The 22,650-nt window shown below is 35.0% G+C and overlaps 1 protein-coding gene across 12 annotated transcripts in view; it reads right to left on the bottom strand.

The window, feature by feature from the left end:
• fam13a (family with sequence similarity 13 member A) overlaps window positions 1-22,650 on the bottom strand; it is a 56,768-nt gene that overhangs the window by 20,223 nt on the left and 13,895 nt on the right. For 10 of the 12 annotated variants that reach the window (XM_051115312.1, XM_051115380.1, XM_051115295.1 and 7 more), the window contains 8 exons: window positions 21,706-21,792; window positions 17,546-17,638; window positions 15,717-15,809; window positions 13,456-13,679; window positions 6,496-6,537; window positions 3,444-3,485; window positions 3,143-3,298; window positions 1,003-1,162 (listed from right to left, as the gene is read on the bottom strand). In XM_051115312.1, the coding sequence (XP_050971269.1) occupies window positions 1,003-1,162; window positions 3,143-3,298; window positions 3,444-3,485; window positions 6,496-6,537; window positions 13,456-13,679; window positions 15,717-15,809; window positions 17,546-17,638; window positions 21,706-21,792 (897 nt within the window). The remainder of the gene's footprint in view (window positions 1-1,002; window positions 1,163-3,142; window positions 3,299-3,443; window positions 3,486-6,495; window positions 6,538-13,455; window positions 13,680-15,716; window positions 15,810-17,545; window positions 17,639-21,705; window positions 21,793-22,650) is intronic. The other 2 variants (XM_051115303.1, XM_051115348.1) reach the window with 2 other exon arrangements.

Here is a 22,650-nt window from a genome sequence, read left to right as displayed (position 1 = left end):
GATTTTCCACAGAGATGCATTATGTGAGTCATTAAAAGTATAAAAGGAATTGTTCACCCAAAAATTACAATTGAAAAAAATTAATGTTGTTCCACACCTGTATGACTTATATCCTCTTTTGTGTTCAACACAAGAAAGTATTTTGAAGAACTGTTTTTGTTCATATAATGAACGTCAATGGTTTAATCAGTTTAGTTAACGTCAAAAAAGAAAGCAAAAATTACTGGTGCAATTTTCAAAACATTACTTTGACGTTCCACAGACAGTCAGTCATGAATGGAATGACATTCTAGTGAGTAAATTATGATAATTTTCTTTTGATTTCTGGTCAACTATTAACACTAGTATTAGTTAATGCATTTGGTATTGTGAACTAGAATTAGTTCTAGAAAGTTCTAAACTAGAAGTTCTAGAAACTAGAACTTAATCTGCCTGCTGTTCTTCAGAAAAATCCTTCAGGTCCCATAAATGTTTTGCAACAATCCAAAAAGTTTGAGATCCATCTTTTCATACTGAGGACAACTGAGGGGCTCTTATGCAACTATTACAGAAGATTCAAACGTTCACTGATGCTCCAGAAGGAAAAACGATGCATTAAGAGCCGGGGGTGAAAACTTTTGAACAGCATGAAAATCTGTGCATTTTGCCTAAATATCTTATGTTTTCATTTAGTACTGCCCTTCAGAAGCTACAGAAGATTCTTACAGGTTTCCCAGAAGAAAAAATAAGTACAATTTACCCTGATCTTCAAAGTCAAAAAGTTTTCACACCCCTGGCTCTGTACTGTACCTAATGCATTATTACAACGTGTAAATGTAAAATATATCTCATATTGCTTCATTTCTGTAGCATAAATATTGCGGGACAAGTTACACTTCTAATATTTATGGATAGGGGTTTTTTGAAATCTCTCCCGCTTACTATGAGCAATAGTAATAATGCCTTACTTGCAGAAAGACAAAGAGAAGGCCATGGAGATAAGCCTAAAAAAAACAGACTTACGGTGGGGGCGTCCTGGTTGTCTAAATGCTCGGTCAGTGTGGGACTATGTTTGGGCTTCCTGTTTCTCTGAGCCTCGTGTGGCGGCAGCAGCAGATGTCTGTCACCCTCCTCTGTGACCCTCACACCCGGAGACGGGACGTTCTCTTTATCACCCTCGGCCCTGAGAAAGACACAGTTTCGCTTTCAGACACCACAGAATGAACACGAGGCAAGGACTTTCTGTGCTTGCCCTTTACTCAAGGGATCAACTCAGAAGATCAGTGCAGAAATGAAGCCATCGCTGTGATACCTCATCTGACTGTTTATTTACATCTGTCGGTGTGTGTCACACAGCACAACTGTTGAGCCACTAATCTAATGTTTTCAGTGTCTTTGTGGATAGTTTGCTTAGAGCTCCTGTCAACAGGATTAGTTAGATCGCTCGGAGATCCAGCCAGCGATGACCCAAGCTGGAATGGAAATAAGATTGGATGAGAGATTCATTACTAATCTAGATGTTTTTATCAAATCCCTGTAATAATATGGTATTAATTAAATACTTTTGCTAGGTTACAATTAGTGATGGGTTAATATTCAGTATACTGGCTAGATTGGCTGGTTTGAAGATACTTGCCAATTTTAAGATTTCCAGCAATCGTCTCTATTTGAATGTATTATAAAATGTAATTTATTCCAGTGAGTCAAAGCTGAATTTTCAGCATCATTACTCCAGTCTTCAGTGTCACATGATCCTTCAGAAATCATTCTAATCTACTGATTTGCTCCTCAAGAAACATTTATTATTATTATCAGTGTTAAAAAGTGTTTTAAATTTTTTATCAGCACTCTCTGATGAATAGAAAGTTCAAAAGAACAGCATTTATTTGAAATAGAAATCTTATGTAACCATATACAGTTGTGGTTCAAATACATTTTTGTGTATTTGAACACTTTCCAGAAATGACTGTATGATTTTGAGATCCATCTTTTCACTCTGAGGACAACTGAGGGACTCATATGCAACTATTACAGAAGGTTCAAATGCTCACTGATCCTCCAGATAGAGAAAAAATGATGCATTAAGAGCCAGGGGGTGAAAACTTTTGACAAGAATGAAAATTTGTATTATTTTGCCTAAATATCTTTTTTTTTTTTTCCATTTAGTACTGCCCTTTAAAAGCTACAGATGATAGTTAAATGTTTCCCAGAAGACAAAATAAATAAAATTTACCCTGATCTTCAAATTCAAAAAGTTTTCACCCCCCGGCTCTTAATACACTGTGTTTCCTTCTGGAGCATCAGTGAGTGTTTGAACCTTTTGTAATAGTTGCATAATAATAGTTGCAGTCTTTCAGTTGTCCTTAGTGTGAAAAAAAGGATCTCAAAATCATACAGTCATTGTTGGAAAGGGTTAAAATACATGAAAATGCTGAAAAAACAAAGAATTTGTGGGACCTGAAGGATTTTTCTGAAGAAGAGCAGGCGGTTTAACTGTTCAGGACAAACAAGCAACTCAAGAACAACTATCACTAAACAACAACAAAAACACAGTTGTGGATCATTCAGGTAACAACACAGTATTAAGAATCAAGTGTATGTAAACTTTTGAACAGGGTCATTTTTATAAATTCAACGATTATTTTCTCTTGTGGACTATATGTAAACGTCTTTTATGTGAAATATCTTATTCAGGTCAATACTAAATAAAAAATAACATGCATTTTGTATGATCCCTCTTATTTTAGTAAAATAATTTACATTTTGTAGATTCTGCAAGGTGTATGTAAACTTTGGACCTCAATTGTATGTCTTTACTGTCACTTTTGATCCCAGACTTTTGTATACTAGTGTATATTTTAGTCAATTTAGTGCATTTCTCTGTCAATCAGGTTTATTCAGATCACATACAATGCCACTGAAAGACTTGCTAATCACTTTGGGAGTCGCTGTAGAGATCGCCATCACAGATGTGAATTGCAGCGAAACTGAAGAGCACCAAAACACCTTGAGCAACCAAGAAACATCTAACATTGACTAAAACAAGTTTACTAAGCAGTCTACAATGACTACAGTCTACAAGCTACCTTGCCAATCGACTGCAGCTGCGTCAAAGTCAATAGAGACCAGTGATATCTGTATTTCAGGAGAAACCTGCTCCTACCTGAAGTTCTCCTCCTGTTCTCGCAGATGTCTCCTCCTCTCTCGGGCTGTCGTCACTGGAGAAGTCGGACCCAAGCCCTCTGAACTCTGACCTGTGTGCATGTGCGAGTTAAAGAGGTGTTGCTCGACCGCTGAGCGAATGGTCCTCTCCAGAAAACTAGTCAGAGAGAGAAAGACATGTCAGTGGTCAAACGATGATTGCTGTAATTACACGAACAATGGAACGCTTCTGTCTGTTCAGAAGATTGACTCATTTATTAAAGGAATTTAATTGTCATATAAGGGTCTGTATAATCACTTACTTGGTTAATTCAGGTCTGCAGTGTCCAGGAGAGATCTGTGAGCTGAAGAAAGAGAAAAACATAATAAAGAAAAGAAAAAATACTGAATTATTAAGCACCAGTTTCATCCAATTGTATCCAATGAAAAATAACTGGATTTTTAATAACAACTTTTGCTATTACAGCTGCTCTAGTCAACTCAGTGTGTTTTAATGTGCTGTGAAATGACATAATGACATTAAAAGACTTCTAGAAGATTTCTGATAGTACTTGCTTTAGCATCACAAATAACACAATTTTGCACTGAAAAGATGCCCTGGATTCAAATATAGTATTAATATTACAAAAATAAATATGTAAACCTTTTCCCTTGCAGTCTACAATACATTTTGGACACCTAAAGTGAGTAATGCATTTGAGTTTGTGACCCTAGAGAGCTATTTTAATATATTTATTGATGGAAAATATCATTACATTGTTCTGCACTGAACTCACTATACACATCATTGATTTGTTTAGACGTTTCTCCCACTGGTTTAATGTCCTCATCTAAACATCCAAATCAAAGAAACAAATACCATGTACCACATAAAAACAAATCTAGATTCTCATAGACTGAAAAGATAGTTCCAGAAAATGACTCCACGGCAAAAAATAGCAGCATTATCTTTTGTGTCCGGAAATAGGTTGAGGGTCCAGACACAACAGTTGTGTCCTTACCAGCAGTGCTCTCAGGGTCAGAGCCAGTTAACCGCTCACAGCTGACTACTTGCTATTTAAACACCATGAGCAAGCTATTTTCTTGGTATCGTGCAATATCAAAAGGAATGATCGGTAGATGTAAACGTAGATGGTATCAAAGGCTGCCGAGAATAGGCCAGTGAGAACAGTTATGCGTTGAGACAGAAAACTAAAGATGATTTGATGAGGTCTGGCGGTCTTACATAACACACTGGTCATACGGTGCACTCCAAGGGCGAGGATGACAGGACCTGAATGCTGGACTGAGCACAAGCTGGAACTAAAAACTGCTAGTCTGCTAACCTAGTCCTTCCATACAGTCATCTTCCAAATCTAGTCTACAGCATTCAACGAAACATGAGGAAACTAAACTAGCGATGACTAAAGATATTATATTAGACTAACATATCATATACAGTTGAGGTCAAAAGTTTACAAACATCTTACAGAATCTTCAAAAAAAAAAAGAGGGATCATACAAAGTGCATGTTATATTTTATTTAGTACTGACCTGAATAAGATATTTCACATAAAAGACGTTTACATATAGTCCACAAGAGAAAATAGTAGTTGAATTTCTAAAAATGACCCTGTTCAAAAGTTTACATACACTTGATCCTTAATGCTGTGTTGTTACCTGGATGATCCACATCTGTTTTTTGTTTAGTAATAGTTGTTCAAGAGTCACTTGTTGTCCTGATCAGTTAAACTGCACCACAAATTCTTTGGTTTTTCAGCATTTTTGTGTATTTGAACCCTTTCGACTGTATGATTTTGAAATTCATCTTTTCACACTGAGAACAACTGAGAGACTCATATGCAACTATTACAGAAAGTCCAAACCCTCACCGATGCTTCAGAAGGAAAAAACGATGCATTAAGAGCTGGGGGGGTGAAAACTTTTGAATTTGAAGATCAGGATAAATTTAAGTATGATGTAAGTTTCTTCTGTAGCTTCTAAAGGGCAGTACTAAATGAAAAAAAAAAAGATATTTAGGCAAAATAAGAAAAATGTACACATCTTCATTCTGTTCAAAAGTTTTCACCCCCGGCTCTTAATGCATCATTTTTCCTTCTGAAGCATCAGTGAGTGTTTGAACCTTCTGTAATAGTTGCATATGAGTCCCTCAGTTGTCTTCAGTGTGATAAGATGGATCTCAAAATCATACAGTCATTTTTGGAAAAGGGGTCAAATACAGAAAATGCTGAAAAACCAAAGAATTTGTGGGACCTGAAGGATTTTTCTGAAGAACAGCGGGCAGTTTAACTGTTCATGGCAAACAAGGGACTCATGAACAACTTCTTAAAAAAAAGATCCACAGCTGCGGATCACTCAGGTAACAACACAGTATTAAGAATCAAGTGTATGTAAACTTTCGAACAAGGTAATTTTTATAAATTCAACTATCATTTTCTCTTGTGGAATATATGTAAATGTCTTCAATGTGAAATATCTTATTCAGGTCAGTACTAAATAAAAAATAACATGCATTTTGTACGATCCCTCTTATTTTGTTTGAACAGTAATATTATCTGGGATACACCTGGGATTGGCAAGCTAAAACACAGCTAATGATTTATTCACTGACTGACAACTTCTCTGACATGAGGCCAAGCAGGCAAACACACTTCAATCATAAACTCACTCAACAAGAGGTTAAAGGTTCCGGAAAATACTCTAGTAAATTTATTTGCTTGCATTCCTTAATGACAATAAAAAAACAACCCAGATCAATTAAGATCTTTTTGTGTCAAAGTCATACGGGTTGGGTGAGTACGTATCATTTTTGCTTGAACTATTCCTTTAAGGCTCATATTCACAGCACTAGTGCCAGCGAGAGTGTAAGGGCTGGGTTGGGTAAACTATGTGATGGGAAATGTGTGAAGGGTCAGTTGCTATGGTACGAGAGGGGACCAGAGCTGATGCAATGAGTCAACACATCAAGGAACCGAGAAAACAACCACAGGAGAGGTTTGTTTTGACCTGTTTGCTACCAGATCTATCACGCTCATACTGAATTCAACCAGAAACCATTAGCACATGTCCCTGACGTGATGCTAAGAGGATTTCAGTTGTTTGAGTGATCATTTGTGTGTACTTTTGTAATGATGTGTATGAATAAGATTTGTAGTACCATAATTCACCTACTGACGCAGTGAATGTGAAAGAACACAGAGTTGTTGAGAGCGTAAATTGAGACCTTGTTTGCACAATAAAATATCTAGATCATTTCAGTTGTAAAAAGGCCATTCGTGCCTCCACAATAACATGTTTTTCAGCAAAAGCGGGAAAACAGAAAGAAAGCGTGAGAGAAGCTATGAATGGTCCTACCTAATATAGAAAGGAGATATTGGTCTTTCATCTTCTTGGAGGCTGGAAAAGAGAAAAAACGAAAACAAACGTCAGGCTTGCCGAACAGCACAATCTAAGCATATGTGGTATTTGCCAGAGTAAACAAAACAGTTTTTTGGAGCACATGGTTCGAGGGTCTCAGGGTGCCTATTGTTTGGTGAACAATGCACACGTAGTGCCGCCGCTCAGAGCTTTTGTTTGACTTGTCTCCAGTAATTACTAAAGCTGGAAAGAACCGTATCCACTCCACACGCTGGAGTTGGGCCAACAAAACACGATGAGCTCAGGAGTGGATGTTCCACTGATTCAGAATTGCTGGGAATTAATAATATCACTGCTGAGAGCAAAACAATCCACATCTCCAGGAAACCAGAGGGATTGCATTAATGCCAATAAACAACAGCTAATATAGTAATCATAAGGCCCTGAGAAAAACAGTGTGCTTTATCACAGCTGCTTTGCTTTTTGAGAGGAATATCTGTGGAACTGGACTTGAAAATGGTCAAATGTGTTAAATGGAAACACTACAACAATAAATAAATAATAAAAAAAATACTTTACAAAACAGTAAGTAATCATCAGGTTCATGAAAGCTAATTTGAATCCATATTTTGAACTACAATGTTTGAACTTAAAATATCTAAACACCTTTCAAACTAAAAACGTTCACACGTTCAAGATAAATAATATTCTTCAGTTTTTGCAAAATGATGACGAGCAATCATCAGGTACATGAAAATGTTATATTAAATCCATATTTTTTCTATTTTGTAGTAAAAATATCAAAACATCCTTCAAACTAAATGCAAACTAAATACTAAAAACATAAATAAATTACAAAATTAAGGTCAATTTATATTGTTTTTATTTTATATAAGGTAGATGTATATTTTTATTTAATTTGTTTTCACTTTTTTGTAAATACAAACTAAATACTTAAAATATAAATACATAAAATTAAAATAAATAAATACAATGTGTTTGTTTATATATATATATATATATATATATATATATATATATATATATATATATAACAAAACTATACATTTTTTCAGTTTTGTAGCAAAAATATCTAAACACTTTCAAAGTAAATACAAACTAAACACTTAAAACATAAATACATGACAACATTAAAATAAATATATATATATATATATTTTACAAAACAGTAATGAGCAACCATCAGGTACATGTACATTTTAATTTAAATCCATATTTTTCACTTTTTGTGGTAAAAATATCATAATATCCTCCATACTAAATACAATCTAAATACTAAAAACATTAAATTAAGTTAAATAAATATTATTTATTTACAAAATGATCAGTAATCATCAGGTACATGAAAATTTAATTTGCATCCATATTTTGACTTTTTATAGTAAAACATATATATATTAAATATATATATATATATATATATATATATACACAAATATTTTTCATTATGTGTAGTAAAAAATATCCTTAAAACTAACAACATTTTCACTCAAGACAAAATTAAGGTAAATAAGAAGCTAATATTTACACTTAATACTTAAGAAGCTAAATTGATAAATAAAATATATTATTTATTAAATATATATTTTTTTTATATTTATATTTCATTAACAGCAAGCATCGGCAGGTGCTTTTATCCAAAAGCAACTCAAATCGTATTCAATACATTTCATCAGTTTATGCATTCCCTGGGAATCAAACCATGATCATGACATTGCTAGCAACATGCTCTACTATTTATTTATTTAATTTTTAAAATTATCTTATTTATCTAGGATGTTTAGGTTTTTCGCTGAACAATGAGACCTTTTTTTAAAGTAGCTAAAAGTTTGTTTAAATCAGCCAAAATATTTCATAAATAAATGGAAGGGGCATTAGATTTGTATAACTTTGTCAATGATGGACATTCAAATCTGTGGGCTCAAATTCCTGTTATAATCCATTGAATTGCTATGTTTGGATTTGGTGTTTAAAAAAAAAACAGTTCTAGAAATGTGGAGATGACTGAAAGGTCCGTTCATTGAGTCATTTGGCACGGACCATTCAGAAGTACGTGCGACACTGCCATGAACGCTGTAAAATGTGTGGGTGTCGAAAGTGGAGTATATAATCAGAGTATTGGCAGCACTGAATCACAACAGTCCAATACAAAGGATTTAGGTCCTGTTCACACAGGAAGAAAAGGAAAATCAAACCAATTCCATTTGGCTCCAAAAAGCTCAAGAATCACATGATGTCTGAACAAAGTTCTAGTGCGTTTGTGTGCGTATCAAGGTGCTTCCCTCTTGTTGTAAACTGTGAAATGTAAAGCCCGCTAAGAATTAGGGTACCGCACGTACCTAAAAAGACATTTCGCAAGATTTCTTGGAGAATCGGAGTAGAAGGGAAATATTTTTCCACTTCACTGAAGCTCTTAAGTGGTGTTACACAGTCTGACAAGGGTATTAAAATAATAACCGCCGTCATGAATTACAAAACGGAAATCCTGCTTAGCCACCACCTCCCTGAGTGAACAACAAGGCCCTTTGACAAAGCTTTTGTTCTACGGGAAATGATGGAAAAGTACCACTTCGCTACATCAAGGCGAATTTTCATGCTCAAAGTTTAAACAAACGCATTAATCTACAGCTTCCTCATTGCAAATAATACATGCCTCTTTTTAAAACATTCAGAAATAAATAAGCCACTTCCCTATGGACGTAACACAAACATCACAAGAACCTTTCGCCAAATCCGTTCATGAGATGTATGTAACTCTACAGCAGGCACGGAAGTATGCTGTAATCCAGCTAATATTTGGCACAAAGGCGAGAATGTGGGATTTCTATTCCTTTTAAGGGCCCACAGGATAATGCAAGGTCCACATGTACATAGAGAAAGTGACAGCAAGCTAAAAAGACAACTAGATCAACTGAATTCTGTACTGTTATCTGAAATCCGGGTTTAATTGCTGGAATTACTGATTTGTATTAGGTTTCTAAAATGCTGCAACCCTCATGAGCTACTCTAGCTGTTGCTAAACTGCACAATTTACATATAACATGAAGATAATGCTGGTCTTAAATGGTTTGAGATGACATTCACCTCTGACCGTGTTACATAAGCGTGTCAGGTACAGACGCTGTCACATCAATTGATTTTATTGACATACCCATATGCTAAACAAAAATCTATTTTTGGACAAGTAACTACATTTTTAAACATGTTGTACTTGTCTGAAAAGCCAATATCTGAGAAAATGCAAAGATCACCCAAAAAGGAAAATTCTGCCATTATTTGACTGTAATGTCAATTAGGGCTGTCAGTCGATTAAATTTTTTAATCTAATTAAGTCGTTGTGTAAAGCATCAAACAGACATTACAAAAGAAGATAATTTGATAAACATCTCAGTATTTTTTTGTGTGAGTAAATGACAGAATTAATTTTTTTTGTTAAACTATCCCTTTAATGTTTTTATTTTTATTCTTATTCTTATTTATTTATTTATTTATCTTTTTTTTTTTTTTTTTTAAATGGAGAAAGCCAACTTACTGAAATCTGACTTAAACTTAGTTATTCTTCTTCTGAGACTAAAATGATCAACTCTAACTCGTCCTAGAGATTTAACTCTACAAACTCCAAACTCAGCCCAGATCTTCAGACTGATCTGTGTGCTATCCCTGGTGAAAAAACCAGCATATGCTGGTAGGTATGTTTTGATGCTGGAATGCTGGTTAGGTAGGTTTTGAGGCTGGTTTAAGCTGGTCCTTTGCTGGTTTGTGCTGGTCCTTAGCTGGTTTATGCTGGTCCTTAGCTGGTTTAAGCTGGTCCTTTGTTGGTTTTTGCTGGTCATGTTGCTGGTCAAGGACCAGCATGAACCAGCAAAGGACCAGCTTAAACCAGCATCAAAACATACCTACCAGCATATGCTGGTTTTTTCACCAGGGTTGCTTTCAAAACATTCAAACTTTAACCTTTTAAAACTACTTTAAACTTTAAACTATTTCAGAATGAAAACCATCAAACTTAAAACTTTTTTTCTTAAAACTTCTTAAAGATCTTAAACTATTCAAACATTTTCAGACCTTCAAGACTTCCGTGATAGATCGGGACAAAATCAGCACTCGTGTCATATTGCTATTGCTGCCCGTGTGATATCCTGTGATTTACTATATATAAATATGAGACAAAACACATATCGGGGCACCAGTATCTTGAATTCTAGGGCATAACTGCATTTGTGGAGTTGTTGCCCTGCATCACATTTGTCAGCAGTCAACTATATGTAAGCGTATGCGTTGACTGCGTTAAAATATTTTAATCACATTATTTTTGCATAATTAATTAAGTTAACGCTTTAAACTGACAGCCCTAGTTCCTATACAAACATACATTTACCCTGCAAAACATTTAGTGGAGTATAAAGGCAACTAGTTTACTAAACTAGAATGAACATGTCTTATGTTAATGACTCAGCTTAAAACCTCATAACAGGACATTGCAAAAGTAGTTTAACATCTGGCACGTAAGACTCATCTAACTTCAGCTGAATGGTAGAAACTTGTGAGTCATTAGCATCATATTTTCTCTCAGTTTACAACACATATTACAGAGCCATACAAGGACAAGGGTGAAAGGAGAAAAAAGGATAATGTGCTAAAATGCTCAAATTTATCACTGCAGTTATTTAACAAACTGATAAGAGAACATTTTGAGTGATTGTAAAGTTCAGTCACAGAGTTATCTAACAATGGCACTTCTTTTTTAGTGTGAAATGGTCATTTCAGTGGAGTGTTAAAATTTTACCAACCTAAGGAAAATTGCTGAGGAAAGGAAACAACATGGAGATCTTTTTATAAGCTTGTTAAATGAAGATGTTTAGTGACATGCTCTGTTCTCATGGTGAGAACTGCTCTCCATTTATCTGTGTCTTATGATCAGGATAGGGGAAATATTGGTACAGTGAAAATTAAAAAATAATAAATAAATAAATAACCCACACAGAAGTACACTGTGGCAGCTTAGATAAGAATTTAAAAGTTTTTAACTTTCATAGGTCTGTTTTGAATCTTTTAACTTTCTTTGCCACTTCTGTAGACCTGCAATAAAGATAAAGAATACAACCTAAAGCAGGTAATTAGCCTGCATACATATGTATAGTTTAACATATAGATAAGATAACATTTCACACGATTGTTTGTATTGTTATGTGCTGTTCTGCTGCTCCTCATTTTTACATACTGTACACTGCATATGGGTCATTCTACAATACTGGTCCAAAGCCAGAGCTGGAAATGTCTTAAAAAAAGTGTCTTTTTCTAAAAAAAAAAAAAAAAAAAAAGGTTTTGGAATATTTACCCTCTCCCCAAATCTAAATTTGTCACTACCAAAACACAGTAATAATAATTTAATTAGAAGTATTATATTGACCTTTAAAGATATTGTAAATATATATTTTTTGCTATTTTATAAAAGAATTCAGAGGTAAATCAATAATAGTTACATTTTTAACAATATTTCAAGTGTAATTTATGAGATTTGTTGTATTCATCATAGTGATTTCAAAGTTAAGGATTTATTAGTTTGAATATACATTGAACGAAACTATCATAAGATAATTCAGTACAATTTATTTTGGACAAAACATCGTATGTTTTGGTCGTGACAGCACAGTTTTGGTAGTGACAGTAATGCTTTGGTAGCGACTGCATCACATTATAGAATTTTAACTTGCAAACTAAAGCACACTAAAACACAAAAAAAAAAAATTGCATAACTGTGCTAAAATTTTGTTTATTTCCCCCAAATATGAGGATTATGTGTTCCCTTTTGTCACTGCCGAAACAATAATGATGTGTTTCAGTTGAGTCGTGACAATTTTATGGGATAACACGCAAAAGTTTCGGTAGTGACAATTTTTGATACTGTTGAACCTAGATGCTAATCAGCACATTTAGCTAGCACAGTTCTGAACAGTTGTACGCATATAAAAACTAAATGTTATGGAATAACTCCCAATAAAGTGTGCTTAACTGCAGAAAAATTGTGTTAAGTAGTGACTTAAAGTTACTTAAAGTTACAAACAGATTTTCAGACTTTTGAACACATTTACCTCAAAATGCTAGGGCCTAGCTACTCACCATGTAGTTATGAGAGAGGGGAACGCAGGAATATTTCCTGATCATAAATGTAGGGGTGTAGTTAAAACCAGTCTCGCCCAATAGACTAAAACATACACTGTTTTGGTAGTGACATGAAAACGCAGGACACATTTTTTTTGCATAAAATGTCCTCATTTACTAATAAAATATAAAATAAATATTTAAAACAATCAAAAAGATACTTTTAAAAACAACAATGGAAAAAACACACAAAAAAAATATTAACATACATTTTTTATAAGTTGAAATTTAGGGGTTAGGGTTCGGGACAGCCACCTACTTACGGAAAGTACCCAATAAATGATCATTTTATTTATCTATTTATTTTTCCCCACAACGGACACATTAAATTGATCAAAAGTGACAGTAAAGACATTTATAAGGTCACAAAGGTTTTCTGTTTCAAATAAATGCTGTTCTTTTGAACTATTCATCAAAGAAACATGAAAAAAGTATTATGGTTTTGACAAAAATAGCAGCTGCTTTTTTCATTGGTAATATGTTAATAATAAGTTGTTAATAATAATAATGTTTCTTGAGCAGCAAATCAGCATATTAGAATAATTTCTGAAGGATCATGTGACACTGAAGACTGGAGTAATGATGCTGAAAATTCAGCTTTGCATCACAGAAATAAATTAAAATTTAAAATATATTCACATAGAAAACTGTTACTTTAAACTGTAATAATATTTCACAATATTACTGTTTATACTACATTTTTAGATCAAAGAAATTCAGCCTTGGTAAGCATAAAAACACAGTTTTGTAAAACCTCCATGTGAGCACACTGACCTGTTGAAGGTCTCCGTGGATCTGGCAGGGCTTATGGTTTGAGGGCTCAGGTTCATGCCGTCAACACTTGAGCTGATGCTCCGGTCCGGAAAGTGTGGAGAAAACTGAGCTCTTGCACAAGAGCCTCTGTCTGGAAGATGGGGCAAAGGCCTGGAGACGGGATCACCGGAGGGAGCCGGTTGAGGAAAAGATTTTGGCACAGCCTCTGTCTTTATCTTCTTCACCTAAAAGACAGAAATCAAAGATAGAGGAACAGAAATGTAGATTCATTAAGAGCATTCATTTGTTAGATGCCAATATGAAGATAGTGATACAAAGCACAATAACAAGTAAAAGTTAAGCTTAGTTCATATCTTAGACTTACCTTTCTGACCGATAAAGGCTGTACATGTCGAAAACCAGTTGAATACGTGTAATAGGTAAAAAATCTTACGCGCACATGAGCCCAGTCAAATTCAGATCGATTCATTGCCACTTAATGATGCAGATGATTAAATGGCAATAGATCTTAAACCATACTAAACCACTTGTATTTGCAAGACCGCTGCAGACAACAGCAGCATCATCCTGGGAACACAACTGTGTTTGGCCAGAAAGGACTAAACTTTTTACGCATTGATTTGTAAATAACAAGCCAATAACTCACAGCAAAGTGGAGGAGATGACCACATTTAGCTCACGAAGCTAAATGAAATCATGTAACAAAGTCACGTAACACGGAGACTACAACAGGATTAGATTGATCTTCAACACACTTAGTCCCGAAGGCACAGACGGTCAGTAGGTAATGGCTTTGACTGCGGTAAATAGGACGCTATCGATCGCAGCCCACGTGGGACCCATTTAAGGCACAGTAACTAAATGAGATCTGGACATCGATACGCTAATGTGTTAATGATGCAAACAGCACCGGAAAATCATTGTTTTATTGAGTTCTGAGTTAAGCGCTTTCAACTGACTGTTTATTGAAGGGTCGAACGCTAACGTCACGCAAAGGCACACACGCTGTGGTGTGATCTTTAAGATGTTATACGTAAAAGGTTACCTAAATGTGTAAATTAGAAGCTACATTTCAGTCGGTTTGTCCCACAAACCTAACATATGGCTTTAGAAGTTCACAGGATACTTTTATTGCCCCCATTACTCATTTACTTAACAGTATTGTTAAAAAATTTGGGATTGATAAGATTTATGTTTTTGAAAAAAAAAAAAACTTTAATGCTTATCATGGCTGCATTTTTTTTTTTGATAAAAAATACAGCATAAAAAGCAATATTGTGAAAAATTATTATAATTTAAAAGACATGTTTTCTATTTTCATATATTTTAAAATGCAATTTATTCCTGTGATCCAAAGCTGAATTTTCAGCTTCATTACTCCAGTCTTTAGTGTCACATGATCCTTTCGAAATCAGACTAATATGCTGAAATTATGCACAAGAAACATTTTTTTTATTATCAATGTTGAAAACACTTATGCTGCTTAATATTTTAGTGGAAACTGTGATATTTTTATATGTAATATATTTATTCTTAAATAAACAAAGTTCAATACAGCAGCATTTATTTAAAATAAATACAAATATTTTACCAAGGCTGCATTTTTTTTTTGCATTGAAAAAATACAGCAAAAACAGCAATATTGTGAAAAATTATTAGAATTTAAAAGACCTGTTTTCTATTTTCATATATTTTAAAAGGTAATTTATTTCTGTGATGCAAAGCTGAATTTTCAGCATCATTACTTCAGTGTCACATGATCCTTCAGAAATCATTCTAATATGATGATTTGCTGCTCAAATTTATTATTATTATTATTATTATTATTATTATTATTATTATCATCATCAATGAAAACGGTTATGCTGCTTAATATTTTAGCGGAAACCGTGATTTTTTTATATTTAATGTTTATTCTTAAATAACAGAAAGTTCAAAAGAGCAGCATTTTTTGAAATACATAAAAATATTTTGAAAAATACTTTTGTTTTGATCAATTTAAAGTGTTCTTTCTGAATAAATGTATTAATTTCTTTGAAAAAAATAAATAATAATATTGACTAAAAACTTGGTGAACTGTAGTGTATATTACACTGTAGAGGGTGGCCATATTTTTTAAAAATTCACTTTTTGTGTTAAACAGATGACAAAGTCTTACGGTGTTTGAACGACATGGTGGTTTTTCATTGTTTTTGTTGAACTATTTCGTTAAAGTACACAAAACACAATTTTCTTTGCTGAAACCTTGCAACGTTTCTTACCTTCTTTTTTCGTGGTGTTGGTATAGGATTGTCTGGACTAGACTCACTTTTTCTTGACGTGTCTATATTGTCAGCTGGAGTGCATTGAGTGACCTGACAAAAACACAAAGACATCGGTCAACAATCTTAAAATGATAGCTTCAATAAATAGTACATCCTGTGTTTACAGTAAACTGTAAGATTTGATTTTGAAAACAATATCCAGAATAACAGAACAAGACTTTGCTAGAAGTTTTCTGTATAACATGTGAGTGGTGCTTTTCTACTTTGTTTGCCAACTTTAACACCCACCAGATTTAGAAACAACAAGCCGCATGATTTGAGGTATCAGAGTTTAATAAACCAGAGCCTCATATGGCTTTTTTCCCAAGGCAGTCCAGATCTAGAAGTTTCTCTTTTTTCACCTTTCACTGGAAAGTCTTTGGGCTAACAAATCGGACTCCCCAGTTACGTTTCAACAGAGACTTATAACACACCTACAAAATTCACCTCCTCGTTGATAATCGATCAAATCGACTGAACAGTAAACAAAACACTCAAAGCAAATTATGTAAGCATAAATAGAGCTCATACCCTTAAATGGCTAGTGTAGTGACAGTGTTACTTTGCAACCAAAGATGCTGTACATTTTTGTTAACTCTCTGAACCTTCTACATGCCCAAGACCATCCCAATACAAAGTTCAAGTGAACGTAGGACAAATAAGGTCTCTGTAACTTTTGACCCGTGTTCGGTGAAGGATAATGATAAGCAAACCATTTCCTTCATGATTCTGTGATTGCGTGTTGGCTATTGATCAGAACAATAAAAAACAAATCATAAAACTTAAGGACAAGTACAATGGAATCCTCCAAACAAGGAAATGTTCAAGTTGTGAGAGATAAAAACAAGTATGCAACTGATGTTATAAAATAAGTCAATAAATAAACGAAATGTACATCATCTTTATCTGTTAAGGTATCACTCCAACATAATCGGCATAGATGTCAACAGACGTCCCATGTATAAAGTTCTGTTTGTTTATGCTGGTTTTCCCAAAACAAAATGCGGTAATCTGAGCGAGGCAGTTCGGCTAGTGCTACGTGTTAAACCGAAAGATTTCATTGACCCTTTATGTAATTGGAAACGTCTCCGCTGTAGGAAGTGGTCTTATTTTTCATGAAAGTCACATCGTGTATTTTTTTCCATCAGCAATTCTCAGCCTGTTTACGACATCAGTTTGCCGATTAGACGGTTCTCCCACAGGCCTTATCTGGTCAAACTCGGTTTGATCAGCACCACATGTCTATGTAAACAGAGGACTTTCAATAGCTTTGGATTTCAAAGATAACACAAAAACACAGCATAAGCCGGTGTGTGTTAAGACCTTCCTCGGCTGAGATATTTCTGGAAGGAAGAAGATAGCGAAATATTTCAGATTTATGAATGTGAAGACTCTACCTTCCAGGAAGTCGCAATGAGGATCTAAACTTAACTTCTGGTTAACAGAATTAAGCTGGATAGAGAATTCACACAACAAGCACTTGATTATACCATGGAAGGCACTATAATTGCACTATAATATGTTATTTTACTGACACTGTAATCTATTTTATTCAACTGGAACTTGTGAATGAGGTTTGTAATTTATAACAGTCCCAGAAGTAGGAAGTCAGATGTTTTTTTGTTTTTTTTTAATCATACGAAGTAGATGATCTACAGTTTATGGCTTAACAATCCTATTTTGTGGGTGATAATAACATTAAGAGCCAGTAAATCAATCAAGTTCTGTCTCTAAAAGTGATAATGAACCTCAATATAGAATATGCAGCTAATGTTGGTGATTCTTACCTTCTTTTTTCTTGGTGTCGGTGTAGGGTTGTCTGGACTTGACTCCTTTTCTCCTGAATAATCTGCATTTTCAACTGGAGTGCATTGTGTGACCTAACAAAATGACAGTGAATAATCAAATTATTTCAATATACAATCTGTTGCATTTAAAGTTTATACAAACATAGGCATCTCAAAAACAGTGAACTGTATAAAACATACGAGAGTTGCAGTACAGTTTTTAAGAAATAATACTTTTATTCAGCAAGAAAGCATTAAAGAAGAAATATTATGCCTGTTTTTATAAGATGTAATATAAATCTCAGGTGTCCCCAGAATGTCTCTGTTAAGTTTCAGCTCAAAGAAACAGATCATTTATTATAGAATTGTGAAAATGCCTATTTTGAGTAGAAGCAGAAACATGCTGTTTTCGTGCATTTCTCTTTAAATGCAAATGAGCTGCTGCTCCACGCTCCCTTTTTCAGAATAGAGCTGTGCCTTTACAGCTCTTACCTCAGATAATCTGCCAAAAAACATCTGTTTGGTTTTGCTTATAATTTCTATTGTGGTGAAATCCATATCGGTTTAAATTTCTGATATACGGTTTTCTGAGCGTACACATCCGAAGCACACGAACAGAAAGCGGCTGACACACGACATGTGAGTACTAAACTAAATTCTCTTTCATGTCTTATTGCGCTTAAACTGTTAAATGCACACAAGTTTATATTAAAAACACACATAAGTTACAAAAACACTGTTGGTTATGTCTGTGAAGGTAAGCAGCTGAGAAAGAAATGGCATGTTTATATTAGAACTGTGTAGTAAGTATCAACAGTGTAATATACAGTACCTATACTGCTGTCTACACCAGGGCCGGTTCTAGACAGGCACATATGGGGGGGCAGTCAGAAATGTGAAGGGGGCATCATGTGTACACATCATGTTCGAGCACTGTTTTTTTCCCTGTGCTTATAGTAACAGTATTTTCCTTGCTGAATTGTGTTGTTAGCTGTGTCCAAAGCCTGGAGAAGTGGATTGCACTTTGTCAGGCCTCTACCTTCAGACCTGTCCAACTTGGGTGTCCCACTTGAAGACTAAGCTCCTGCTGGTATAGCTCTTAAGGTCACTGAGGCACGCAAACCCCCTGACCACAATAAGGTGGCAATCCCTCAGGGGGGAAACTGAAAAATAAAAATTAAATAAAATAGAATAAAATATCCTTAATCCAGATTTTCTCAATCAACGACATAACATTTATCTTAGCTGGGTGGTCTAATTCTCAAAAACGTTTAACCTAAAGTAAGGCTTAACACTATAACTAGAATATTTACAAAACTGAAAGGTTGTCTTATGAATAATAATAAAAAAAAAACGAAGTAAAAGCAGATGGGCTATAGAACAGATCGTATTATATATATATATTTTTTTTTATAAAAACGCTGCAGCTTCTTCAAAGTCTTTCCACTCGGTGACCGCGCTGAAATCCGACACAACACTACGTTAGCCTGCGTCTTGACTAATTTGCATACGGATGGTGATTGGATGTTTACCGAGGGCTCGGGGGGGAGTGTGTGTGTGTGCGCGTGTGTGCGTGCGCTGCAGCCTGTGAATGAATACAACACAGCGGAGGGACAGAGACATGAGGAAAATCTAATACTGTATTGTGTAGTGTCCCTTTTTCGGCGGATTTTTCCGCTACCGCAGATCATTTTGTCAACTTGTAATATATTCATTTTGTGAGTATATTAACATGTGCTTTCTCAAGTTTTCAAAATTTTGATTTGAGGGGGCAAGACATTTATTTGAGGGGGCACTGCCCCCTCTTGCCCCTGCGTAGAACCGGCCTTGGTCTACACTGTTAATATATGTAACCCTGGACCACAAAACCAGTCTTAAGTAGCACGGGTATATTTGTAGCAATAGCCAAAAACAAAAAAAAGAAGATTTTTAAAAAGAAGAAAGAAAATTTTTCATTTTTTTGACCGAATAACTTGTACACAGTAGCTTAAAAAGACCTTTTTTCCTTTAATGCTGCTTTTAAATGCTCTAGCATGAAGACAAACATGGTGTATTGTGTACAGCTCATTCAGGGCGGAGCCTCTAAATACAGCAGTGTCCATCAACAGTCATGGGCGGGGCTTGTAAAATGTGACATCACATTTCATAGATTCTGCAAACGGCTTGTTTTGAAACACTGTTTACGATTTATGGGGATTAAAAAAAGGAGAGAATGGATTTTTATCATTATAGGGTTGTGTACACACACTGCCGACACACATTTATGTTCAAACAACATGTAAAAGTGAATTTAAAAGTGAAATAGGTGTTCTTTTAAATTGATAAAATATGTGACCCTGGACCACAAAATCAGCCATAAGGGTCAATTTTTTGAAATTGAGATTTATGCATCATCTGAAAGCTAAATAAGTTAGCTGAATACCAATGTATACATTGATGTATGGTTTGTTAGGATAAGACAATATTCGGTCAAGCAATTAAATTCCATTCTGGAATCTGTGGGTTAAAAAAAAAAAAAAAAAAAAAAAAATCAAAATATTGATAAAATTGCCTTTAAAGTTGTCCAAATGAAGTTCTTAGCAATGCATATTACAAATCAAAAATTAAGTTTTTATATAATTAGGGTAAGAAATTTACAAACTATCTTCATGCAACATGATCTTTACTCAATATCCTAATGATTTTTGGCATAAAAAAATGATAATTTTGACCCATACATTGCTGGCTATTGCTACAAATAAATCGTACTGAAGACTGGAGTAATGATGCTGAAAATTCAGCTTTGCATCACAGGAATATATTTTGAAATATATTCAAATAGAAAACAGTTATTTTGTGCAGCCTTCGTGAGCAATAGAGACTTTTTTCAAAAATATTTTAAAAATCTTCAAACCTTTGAACAGTAGTGTACTTGGAAAAACGTGCGCAAAGGGCAAGTAGTACCTTCATACAAGGTTTTTCAATCTACAGAAACAATATTATTGTTATCAAAACATTATGCCAGTCATTTAAGAGGGTCATGGTTCACACTGCTTCATAGAGAGAACATAGACAAACATGAGACCCAGCCCGTCTCCAGCAGATACGTAAACACTACACCCTACGGTTCCGAGCACGTACGCATGACCACCGTCATATGCATTTGGGAGGGAAAATTCAATTCAATTCAATTTACAGAAAACAGAACTCTCATTCTTTGTGCATTTTCACATCCAACACGTAAGAGAAAATTCAGTAAATCTGGGAAAACTCAATTACAACATGCCTGCTCGTGCAATTTATCAAAAGAGCAAATAAACGACTTTATACATTTATTTGACTTAGTGTTTATCAAGAGGTGTACTTGGCACGAGCTACTGTAGATCTATTCTTCATCTTTCACTCAGTGTTGTTCCTCAGTGCAAGAGCAAACACATCCTGTAGTCCACAAAAACACCTTTGGTGTTCCTCAGGGGTGTAACTTTAATACCCATCGGAAAGACAAATACATCACTAGCCGGGGCCTTTAACTGGAATTAAGGTCACAAGAATCCGATCCAAAGTCAGCATGATGTGAATACCAAGAGGTTTAATCGAGTCCCCAGTTTTATGTCCCACCTGCAGTAAATATCTTCAAATGCTGAAAAAAGCAATTCAAATGGCTGAAATGAAAATTTGTAGATAGAGAAATTTAGCATTATGTCAGTTGATGGACCAGAGTGGTGTGGATTATTGTGATGTTTTAATCAGCTGTTTGGACTCTCATTCTGACGACACCCATTCACTGCAGAGGATCCATTAGTGAGCAAGTGATGTAATGCTGTAGCAAATGTGTTCCCATGAAGAAACAAACTCATCTACATCTTGGATGGCCTGAGGGTGAATACATTTTCAACAAATTTTAATTTTTGGCTCAACTATTTCTTTAAAAAAAATAGCCTTTGACTGACTCAAGATCTGCATCATTTTGGATTAAACTCAAAGCTGAGTCTTGTGATTGTACCTTTCACCTCAGGGCAAGACATGTTATTGGATTGCTGGTGTTTTTAAAGTGCTATGTCACTGGAATTTGACATGGACTGTGGAAACAAACCCACACTGACTCTGTGTACCATAGCAGGTTGATAACACAGGCATACACACATCTACAAAAACACACACACATATACTATGACCCGTACCTTCATCTTTTTCACATGTGGAGCATGTACCTTAGGAACAGGAGTGAAAGGTGACGTCTCTGTGTTTTCCGTGTTTGTGTTGGCCTCCTGGGAACAAAACATTACGCTCAGGGATTCACATGAGATCACCTGAACCCAGTGACTACAGCAACAAAGCATCAGTGCACATGACTGATGCATTCATTAGACAACACAATTTCATCTGACAACTGAAACTAAAGCACAAATGCAGAAAAGCACTTGTTGATGGTGGTACAAGAGAGATAGCATGATGACGTCTTAAAGTTTTGGTGAGTCGGTGCAAACAGCAACAAAGCAAGGTCAGACAGACACAATGTCTACTCATGTGACCACTAGGCTGAAGGAGAGGAAAGTGTCATGTTTTGGGTTGTGAAAGATGTGTTTCCATACATGGGTTTGATTTTTTTTTTTCAGTTGGTCTGCACTTTTGAAGGCATTTGATATACTGAGTAATGTCTTAAAGGTATAGTTCACGCACAAATGAAAATTCTGTCATTAATTACTCACCCTCATGTCGTTCCAAACCCGTAAGACCTTTGTTCATCTTCAGAACATAAATTAAGATATTTTTGATGAAATCCAAGAGCGTACTGACCCATAGACAGCAACACAACTGACACGTTCAAGGCCCAGAAAGGCAGTAAGGACATCGATAAAATAGTTCATGTGACATCGGTGGTTTAACCTTAATGTTATGAACGTATGAAAATCTGTGCACAAAAAAAGCAAAAATAACGTGACCACGGAAGAGAGGAAATTGTTGAACAAAGTCGTTATTTTTGTGTTCTTTGCGCACAAAAAGTATTCTTGTGCCTTCATAAAATTAGGGTTTACCCACTGATGTCAAATGGACTATTTTAATGATGTTCTTACTACCTTTCTGAGCGTTGAATGTGTTAGTTGCGTTGCTGTTTATGCAGGGTC

Source organism: Labeo rohita, chromosome 1 (genome assembly GCF_022985175.1).
Source record: "Labeo rohita strain BAU-BD-2019 chromosome 1, IGBB_LRoh.1.0, whole genome shotgun sequence".
NCBI lineage: Eukaryota > Metazoa > Chordata > Actinopteri > Cypriniformes > Cyprinidae > Labeo > Labeo rohita.
The sequence above is the reverse complement of the archived record's forward strand: the minus strand, read 5'-3'. Positions and strand labels throughout refer to the sequence as shown.